Below are 10434 nucleotides of genomic sequence, written 5' to 3'. Positions count from 1 at the left end.
TTGAGTGTGTGTGCATGTGGTGGTTGAGGGGGTTGGCGGGGCAGGCAAACTTGGACGCATGTGCTGCAAATTAGGCTTTTAGGTAGGCAGTCCTTGTGCTGGGAGCAGCCGAGGGGACAAGAGCGCGGGTGTTTCTGCATGGCTGCAGACCGCTGCACCTCGGGGGCTGGCTGACCCGGGTGCCAGAGGAGGGAGAAAGACAGCAGGCTGTGATGAACACTTGCTCGCTCTTTCCCCTCTTTCGGTCTCACTCCCTCGCTCTTTTGCCCTATCCGCCGCCCCTGGGGAACCCTTGCACGCACCTCTAAGCAGCCTCTGTATATTCACTCCCCATGTGCGAGTCTTCAATCGCCCTGCCCTCGAATAGGGCCTCTTTCCCCTCTACATGTGTTTGAGGCCCTCCGTCTCTCCCTCTCAGCCACTGTGGAAAGCTCTGCTTCATTTCTCTCTGGGTGGGAGTCCTCATTCATACCGAAAATAAGCAACCAGCCGTGTTTTCTCAGGTTCTCCTGATTCATAAATACAGAAGCAGGATTTCTGAACGTCTCACTTCCCCTCTTGACTGTGAAAGAAACTTGTTTCATGTGTAATGCAGGCCAGTGGAGTTTTTAGTTTCAGTCTAACCCCTAAATACACTTCTACTGGGATAAAACTGGACTTTAAGGCATTAAAATACTGCAGGTCCACACATCCACAGGCGGCTATCATTCCTCCAGCTGCACATACGCCACAGTTTGACAAATTTGGAGTTTATTCACACATCACATACTACAGTGGGTAATGTATTCAAGAAACATTGAACAGCGCTGCCACATGTAACACAGGAAAAAAAACAAAACAAAACAGAACAAAAGAAGACACTGAACCCTTTCTTTGCCATTATATAAAAATAGTGTTGCTACAAAAGTATAAATTAGGCTTACTAATAAGACAACTCAGATCTGAAGCTACACAGGAATCTGCTGCCAAAGTGCGATAAAAAAGAAGAGAATCAAACACATTTTTTTTGCAATTTAGCAGAGTATAAAAGGAAGTAATGCCTGTAAAATAGGAGGAAAGCAACACTAATTTCTTAACCTGAATTGATAATACAGACTATAATCCATAGTTAAACAGAACAAATCTCCATGTTAGCATTCTTATACCATATTGTACAATTAATATCTGAATAAGTTAAAATCCTGAAACAAAATAAAACTTACAGCTGATTTCAATTTTCTAGTAACAGTATCTAAGTTGAGTTTTCTATTATATCAAAACCTTTTGAAATGCTACTGTAGAAAATAGAGGTATAATGTTATTGGTGTTCCCTACTTGTATCTCTGAAATGAAGGCTCCCCCTTGTGGCGTAAAAACAGCAGTTCTCTTGTATATACATAATACATCCTCTGAAAATGGATGATGTCAACCCACCAACACCAACCCATGATCAGTATCGCTACACCCACCTCGAAAGGTTCAAATTCAGCCCGGGTTGCTTATCTGACTCTTGATAGTGTCTTAAGGTAAGGTCTACTCATAAGCCAGTGTTTGTCATCAGATGCAAGTGAATCATGTCGACTCTAACTTTATATATCAGTACTCTTATTAAAAGCATGCATATCTTAGATATAATTCTTATTTAATCAACAAAAAGAACGCTATTTCTAAGTAAAATCAAGTTGACATCATTATGTCAACAATGGCATTTTGTCCCAGAGCATATTCTATTTAAAATACTTATTTAAAAACTGTAAGAAAAATCCCTTCATCAGTTCAATCGAGGATCACTGCTAAAACCGCAAACCAATATACAGTATTTTGACTACATCTTTGACCAAAGCTAAATAGTTGCATGAACTGCTGATTTCCAATTTTCTTTTTTAATTACAACATTACCTTCCGAGTACTGAGGTAAAACATTGGATTGGTTCTTAGAAAATTAAATTTAAAATATAATTTACAGCAATTTCTTTTCTTCATTTGTTTTTTTTTACCAAAATATAAATGTGTGACATAAATCAGTTTGAAAACAGCAGTACACATATATTGATTTCAGATATTATCATGATGAAAAAAATGTACGTCTTGGTTACATTGAATCAAGTCATTCTCCAAAAAGCTTTAGAGGAAAAACGGATAAACATTGAAGAGGGTGAATAACCAAATCAAATCAAACGTAGTAAGAATTACTTTTAAGAACCTTGAAAACATGACATTTTTGAGAAATCATAATATTGTGACTTGACACCCCTGAAAATCCTAGTTGATAACTTCTCACCTGGCTGCAGTGACCTACAGGTGAACTCCAAGACCACATGACATCACTGCTGGGTGTGGTTACAGGTGCAACCAGAGAGGGCAGCAGAACAGTGCTTTTCAGCCTAGTGTTAAGTTATTCTTTAGGGGGAAAAAAAGCATTTACGAAATAATAAATCAAAGCTGTTACTGGAGGTAAAGGAGTCTATTGAAAAAAAAAAACATCTTACAACAGTTTGCAGTGTAGAGCCATTCGCCTGTGACTGCCTGACACACCTGAAGCATTTGACATTTTATGGATTTCTATTAAAAGTTGACAAAGCTGACATAACTGCTGTCACGTAGACTGAGGCCTTGACCATACATACACGGATATTCTTTTAAAAACGGACAGTTCGGTCCACACGACCTTCAAAATATCTCCACACAGATGAGAACAAACAATTCCAAACACTCAAACAAGCAAGCCAGGCCTGTAGGTGGCAATAAAGTCGACATCAACCAAATACCAGAGAAGAGCTGTCTGAGCATGAGCATTGAGTAGTTTGGTGATAGTTGCTTAAAAACACAAACAATACGGACTAATTATTTGTAGCTGTTTAACACCTTTCTGGCACACGGCCTGACAGTGTCAACCAAATGTAAACTAGCCAGTAGTCCACCATTGTTGTTGTTTCATTACAAAAAAATACAAATACACCTTTTAAAATGATATCCCTTATAGTGACCTAAAACGGTGTGAACAAGACACCCTAATGCAGAAATGTTTGTTCTGCAAAATATCCGTATACGTGTGGTCAAGGTCTGAACATTCTAGTGAGACCCTGATCTGGTCTTGGCTTTACACTGTAGACCTGATGCCCTATAATTTCCTATTTGCAGTGTACTGACTTCCTACTTCCTGTGTCCTTGCAACCTGAAAGGTACAGTCACAGTTAGCCTCGCGTTTGACGACGCCGCCCGCACAAAAAGGACGCCAAATACGTAATCAGTTAATGTTGACCAGAGCGATCACTGACTGTAAACTGTGTAAGGGGGGCGCTGCAGCAGTTTTCAGTCTCTTATTGTGATATTGTACAAATTAAAGTGGTGCCACAGGGCTAGAACTGTGACTTCTACATTTCCAAGTACACTTCATCAGTGTTCCTATTGGCCGTTTGTGCACATCAAAGTTGAACAAAAGGTGAACTCTGACGGATGGAGATCACAAACAGGAAATGGATGCTTGAATATGTCCCAACGTGCTTCAGTTGAAACGAACGGGAGACTGAGGGACTTGGGCAGAAGTGTAATGTGACCGTACCTTAAGTTACACTGGGGCCTAAAGCTGGGAAACATGACAAAAAGAGATATTTTTTTGCTGTCAATCGTGCATTTTCAGTCATTCCTATTAGTGTTAATATTGGAATACAGAGGTGATGATGTGAAACCTCAAAAACAGCATCCTGGCCAAGCAGGTGGAGACATTCCCTGTTCATTCATGTGGAGCATTTTACCGTACTGCACCCTTGAGGATCAAAAGACCACACACATTATGATAGAAAAATAATCTAAATGGTCTCCCACCATAACATCAGTGTTGATATATCTTCTTGCTCTGGTATGACCCCCAGTGAAGACCAGCTAATACGATTTCTAATCACCCATCGACTCTTTTAATAAGTTTATATAGTGGATACTTGTGCTTGGGTGTGTTATTGTTTAAATAATTCCTGACCTTTTTAATAAAGAAAGAGATTACTCCAAAAGCATGCATTTTCAATAAGTTCAACCTTTTTTCAAACTGGGGAACTTTGGAATAAAGCACTTGTCAAATACCACATTTGACCACTAGAGGGCACTGTTTCCAACCACCAGCCATAAGTCAAAAAATTAAAAATAAATAAATAAGCAACTACAAGCTTTAGAAAATATGATGAAAAGAAGGCCATTAAACAGCAATAAAAAGGCATGATGTTGGTTTGGACTGTAGGATTTAAGGTGGTCGCATGAAAGAGACTTAAGGCCCAAAAACAGAGATGACAAACTAGTACTTGACTAATTAGTACCACAGGCAACAAACAAATTTACAGTATAACTTCCATTCATCCAAGTCAGTTTAGGAGGTATCAGCTTGAGTAAATGTATACTAGAATCCATAAAAAAATAAATAAATTGACTTCATTAGTATGCATGTGTTGACTTTAGTGAATGTACTGGCAGAATTCGCATCATCCTGAAAAAAACAAACCCTCAGTGATCCGTGTTCTTCGTTTGTTGCGAGTGGCACTAACTGTATTTGGGGTGGAACGTTTCACAAAAGTCTCGGTTCAGTACATACCTCGGCATTGAGGTCACAGTTTGGTGTGTTTTCGGTACAGTGAGGAAAAAAGTGGCGGTGCCTGCGTGGGTGCACTCATTCCTGAGAAAATCCCGTTGATTTCACAAACAGAAAATAATTTACCATTTATGATTTACTGTAGGAGCGTCGTGAGAACAGTCGTTTTCAGCAGATACAGTTGGAAACTCTGCCCTACGATAAAGCTTATTGCTTTAAAAATGGAAACCTGTAGCTTACATACGGAAGACAATGTTTATATTAGAATGATAAATGAGGAAAGAAGAATAAATAAATAGCTTTCCTATGAACGAGTCTCGACTAAATAAGCGTTAAAAACACATACACACACATACGCACAGTGGGTAACCACACAAGGACTTAAGCAATTATGAACTAAACCCTTGCCTACGAGCTTACCAAACTGATGGCTAATAACGTAACTGCTGTTTATCTGAGAGCAACTACAGTCGACTGTAGGTGTCTCTTTTCACAGAGCGGACTGGTGTGACATTCCTGAATCACCAGCCCTGGAAACTGCAAAATGGCCTCTAGACGTCATTATCGTTAAGATGCTGACATACAAGCTGGGTTGTACTGCTGAGTATTAAAGGATAATGTAAGAATCATTTATCCAGCATGATATTTGATTTCCTGTTGGTGCAGCCCAGCTACGGTACAGCTTTAGTAATATAGTAATATGATGCTGTCCTCTGTGGGGGAAAAAAAAAATTACAAAAACTCAACCAAAAGCTTGATTTTATTCAAGTTAACTTCATGATACTGGCCCTTCTGTGCAAATCTAGCCATTTGACTTGCATATCTAGCAGCATAAGACCTCTTGAGTTAATCTTCGGAAGAAAACGAACCATTGGATGACCCTTTTTCTCCTTTTTACAGTTTGGAACAAACAAAAAGGGACGCATCATATTGTTATTAATGTTCCAACAGCTGCTTTTTACCCTTTTGGATGAATAATGCACACAGCGCACTGCATGCAAATGTTCCACAGCTACATTTTAGGCCACTTAAGCAACCGTCAAATTAGCCGCAATGATTTTGCTCTCAATTGCCTGAGCATCTCCCGTGGCTGAATATGCTGAAAAATATAATTTTCAGTGATGCGGGATCGGAAATTATAAACCAGGTACACTTAATTGTCAGAGGTGCAATGGCAGTGAGGATTCACCACTTGAATCTCTTGTCACAAACCGATGGAAAGGACCATTCTCCGACACACTGTACATGCTACAGCACCTAACTGCTATATATCTCTTGGACATCTTTGATATCCAGTAGGCTTGTTTTCAAAAGGTCTGTGACACCGGTTTCAAGCAGTGAAAGCTGACTTTACCTGAAAATGTTGCCGTCCAGTGAGAATAACAGCATTGTAGCCTTTTAGCAGTTTAGTCATTAGGCTGGAGTAATTCAAATCACTGGCTGTGATAAGAGTGAAACTCATCCTGCTTACATGTGCATCCCATACCGAGGGTGGCGTACCAAACAGGACAATCTTTTGAGAGTTACCGTTCCACCCCTACATTTTGTCCACAGTACTTTACGACAGTCCTTTCTCTGTATAAAACATGTAATAAGCCATATTTGTTTATGGGTGTTTGCAACCTGTACAATGTGAGTTTCCTGTAAATATCTGTCTTGAGGAGTATTTAATGTCCATACACATTTAAGTTTACAGTTGGTCTAGACCTACAGTATATAAATAATAGTCTTAAGTCATTGGTTGGAGGTGAAGGTTTGGTTGGTTAGGGTTGGTTGGGTTTCTCTCCTAGCCCATATTGGAGCGAAGGAAAATGAGTTTGTTCATCTCCTCAGTGGTTACCTGCTGCCTCCTCTTCATAGCCAGGCTCTGCTCACACACAGTCACGCACTCGCTCCGTATGCCCACAGCAGGCACGGCGAGGAGCCACAGCGCCAGGCGGGCAAGCCTGGGGAACTTCTCACCCACTGCTGAGCTCCAGTACTGGAAGAGGTCGGGCGTGCCTTGCAGGAGAGGCTCGGCCAGGTACTGAAAAATCTCCTGCCTGACTTGGCTCTGGCTGTCATCATTACCTGACATTGTGCAAGACGAGGAGGTCCCCCTTGAGGTGCCGCCATTGTTTCCCCCTCCCTCTATGCGGCTTATTTTAGGGGTTGGTGGGCCGTCAGTATCCCGCTCTTCGCCACCTGAACCTCCGCCACCTGTCATACCTCCATCCCTGGTGTCAGCAGCCATTTCGCATGCACGGGAGATTATGTCTTCATGCTGGTAGGCCGGCACTGAACGCAGCTTGAGCTGTGGGTCCAGGACCATGGCTACCTGGTGGGCTCGTTCAACCTAGAAACATGAACATTTCAATGACTGTCAGTCCCTCCTTAAACCAATTACTCATATGCATTCCTCATGTGTCAAGGCTCTCTATATGAGGGCTGAGTACTGAATCAAAGTACCTTTCTGGCACCAATTGAACTGACTGTCATGCATTGAATTGTTGGAATTAAATGTTGGGTCAGATCTGTAATCCTGTGAACTCAAGTAGTTCCTGGTTTAAATGTAAAGATTGCTAGCTAGACTATTCTATTCTGGCAAAGTTCTCAAACAGCTCTTTTGACAACAGTTCTGAAACTCTGGCATTGAATTAGCATTGGTATTGGTAGATTTTCAACAATACCAAGCCCTACTCTTAGATTTCAGTAATTTAAGAGGAATCTTATCATTCTGACAGCAAGAAGAAACGTCATGTAAGTAATACCACTTCAATACCTTAAAGTTTTCCTTCAGTGCTTCCAGGAAGTAGTGACAGAGTTTGCTAGCCGTGCCAGTTCCAGCCTCTCCAGCTTTGGACGTGAAAAACTTCTCCAACCGTAGGTAGACGGGCAGCACCTGCTGTAAGGTTGGTCTCCTCTGGCTGCTCAGCTCTAGAGCTGCCAGACGCAGCGGTGCCAGCAGACAAGCCAGCGTCCCCAGCAGATGCTTGTTGAGACCCTGGAGGAGTGGAGCTGTAGCCTTACTGCGTCCATAAGCCTCGCAAATCTGTTCAAAGTGAGCATGGACCTGCAGGAGAGCTTCAGCCATTCGATCCCAGCAAGGAGGGGTGGGGCATTGTGCAGGGCTGCTCTGTGTACCCTCCTCGGTTGTGCTTGCAGATGTGTTGGTGCACTGGTCCTCGCGAAGGGCCAGCGTGGACGAGGAGGCGATATCTCGGCATGTTGAGAGAAGCTCAGCCAACTCGTGAAGACCTCGAGCCTGGAGGCTGCGCTTCCCGAGAACAGCCTGGACGACCGCGCCGAGTGAACACCCCGCGCATCGCAGGCATATCCTGCCCCGGCCACCGCCGCCAAGTGGCGACCCCGCAAATCCTGCCGCCCAAACCCGGGGCTCCGAGACATACACGGTGCGAATGTCTGACATCACAAACTCAGACAGCACATTCTGCACCCAGTGGTGCACCTGCTCGGGCCCTTCCCTCAGCTCAGCCTCCCTCACGCCGAGCACGTAGCGCCTCAGTCTCGAGCCCTCCACCTGATAGGCTGTTAGAACGTAACAGGCATCCGGGCCTGCTGTCTGGGAGTGGCAGGTGACAGCGATGCCAAGTGAAGCATTGGAGCCGAGAGCACACGTGACTTTGACTTTGACTTGGTTGTACATGCGGGGCAGCTGGCGCAGTGCCAAGGCACTCATGTTGCCAAGGGCATCGCGGGTGGAGTAGGCACCATGACGAGCACCCGTATCCACGAGGGTCTGTGCCAACTTCAGGAAGTCCTTGCTGTTGAGCACATTCAGCATGCTCAGATCTGAACACATTACCCGTAAGAGGCGGTCAGCCACCTGCTGTCGCTCCTTCTCAGGTAGTCCGTTATTCTCTGCCAGCACAGGCAGCAGATGGATGGATAAGAAGACAGAGCAAAACATGAAAGATAATTAGTGTTCGTGTTTTTTTTTAATTTGACATATTGGCAGAAGGCACACTGTATCTTAGAAGCGAAAAGGAAACACAGACTCACAGAGAGTGATAAAGACATTGTAATATCTTGGGAACAAACCTGTTTTTGGTTTCACTTTGAATTTAGGGGAAATTTTAGAGGCTATACTTGAGGCTTTTAGAGGCTATTTTGATTATTTCCTCATCAACAGTTTTAACAATAATGTATTTAAAGATGCAAGGGGTGTACTAACCTTTCCACGGGCTCTTAAATACAGTGACTGACTGAGGTTGACGGCAGTACTTACGGCTGAGAGTGTGGTTTCTCTGGGAGATACTTTGAGGCTGGATTTGTAGTTTAACTGAGGAATGGGCCTGGGCCTGAACCTGAGCCTGAGCCTGAGAACCCCTCCACAGCTGCTCTTGAGGACCGGCGGCTGAGGAGGTTTTGGGAGAATCCCCTTTGGTGTGGTTCTCGTTGTCCGCTGAGGAGATACAGAGGTGGAACATCAGGAGGAGGCGACGACATCGCATGGTTTTAATGGAGAAGGTGTATGTTAAGTGTTTCCAGTGGAGAAAAATGTAAAGAATAAGACTATGAGACAAAAAAAAAAAAAAAAACTACATCACTTGGCCTGACTGATTCTGTCGTTAACAAAGCGCGTTCTCAAAACAAGCCGTGCAAGTTTACAAAAAGAATTTTCTCAGTCATAACAGCAGCCACAAATCTTGCAGGGCATGTCAGTAAATGAAGTCAGTCTCACAGCAAACGCCAAACAGGCAAAAATCCATCACAAATTATCAACTAGTGTAAATATATTTTGTTTTCATAGGTGAAGCCTGGGTAACAGTATTTTTAGACTGTCCAGATGATCACGGTTTACATCTAACTGCATGTGATGATTCATGTATAGGAGGGCAAACAAACTGCACTTAGGTCATTCATCAAGTAAAAATACCAAACATTAGGGGGTTACAACTTCTCAAATATGGGATTTGCTTGCTAGCCTTGTTCTCATAACACTGTAGAATTCATATTTTTGATGGCAGTACATTTTTTTGTCATGACTTCTAAGCTGCGGTTGCTCGAGATTGGAATTGGTCTTTATGATGCACTAAAGCTGTTACAACAAAACATAAAAAAACGTATCCAGCAGTCTCAGAACCAGATCTGCAACAACCCTCGTTACAACAATATGCTCCTTGTTAATTCTTGTGTGCAAGAATTGAATGCCTACACCTCAATAAACAATTAGGAAACTACGTGTGATGATACAGACTTTCACATGCATTGCAGCCACTGAGGGTGTGTTAACATTCTGCATTTGCTTCCCTGTTGAGCTTAACATGCATTCGTAGTCGTGGACTCACCAGCATGGGACTGCATGTGCTCCAGCAGGTTGTTGTAGAACTGGAACTGGATGCCACAGGCACCACAAGTGTAGGGTTCTAAAAAATCACAAGGCCCAGAAGAGCGTTGACTCTTTGTCGGAGGAGAAAATGAATACACTGTGCATTTGTCCAGCTACTAGCCTCCATTATATCTGATCTATACTGGATCAGCAGCTCTGACTTCCACCAATGTTGCTGCCTTTTCTCATTTTTGCAGCCCAGAGTGACATATCTGAAAATCTGTCATGCAGTTTTTTTTTTGTGTTACTTTGCCAATAATTACAGCATTGTTTAAAGGCTGTGTGTTGGGGGGGTCCTAGTGGCTCAGGGGGTTTTAAGTCGCTGACCATGTAATCACAAAGAATCTGACTCTGACCAGAGGCCTTTGTTGCATGTCGCTCCACCTCTCTACCTCTTCTCCTCATTTTCTGTCTGTTTCTACTATATCCGATGCTATAAGATCAAAACACATCTTGAAACAAAAGCATGCTGTCATCAAAAATATCTAACGGCTCTCCCACCTAAAGAAATCCTTGCAACAGTATGAGTCAGCTTAGCTGTCAGTCA

At 42.9% G+C, this 10434-nt stretch overlaps 1 protein-coding gene across 5 annotated transcripts in view; it reads right to left on the bottom strand.

The window, feature by feature from the left end:
* Nucleotides 1–739: 739 nt before the first annotated feature.
* The window catches only part of znf618 (zinc finger protein 618), a 39022-nt gene continuing 29327 nt past the window's right edge, over nucleotides 740–10434 (bottom strand). For 4 of the 5 annotated variants that reach the window (XM_041959792.1, XM_041959789.1, XM_041959790.1 and 1 more), the window contains 4 exons: nucleotides 9847–9924; nucleotides 8784–8960; nucleotides 7317–8416; nucleotides 740–6890 (listed from right to left, as the gene is read on the bottom strand). In XM_041959792.1, the coding sequence (XP_041815726.1) occupies nucleotides 6342–6890; nucleotides 7317–8416; nucleotides 8784–8960; nucleotides 9847–9924 (1904 nt within the window). In that variant the 3' untranslated portion in view covers nucleotides 740–6341. The remainder of the gene's footprint in view (nucleotides 6891–7316; nucleotides 8417–8783; nucleotides 8961–9846; nucleotides 9925–10434) is intronic. The other variant, XM_041959791.1, reaches the window with a different exon arrangement.

Source organism: Chelmon rostratus, chromosome 19, assembly GCF_017976325.1.
Source record: "Chelmon rostratus isolate fCheRos1 chromosome 19, fCheRos1.pri, whole genome shotgun sequence".
Taxonomy (NCBI): domain Eukaryota; kingdom Metazoa; phylum Chordata; class Actinopteri; order Chaetodontiformes; family Chaetodontidae; genus Chelmon; species Chelmon rostratus.
This window is presented reverse-complemented; position numbering and strand designations above follow the sequence as displayed.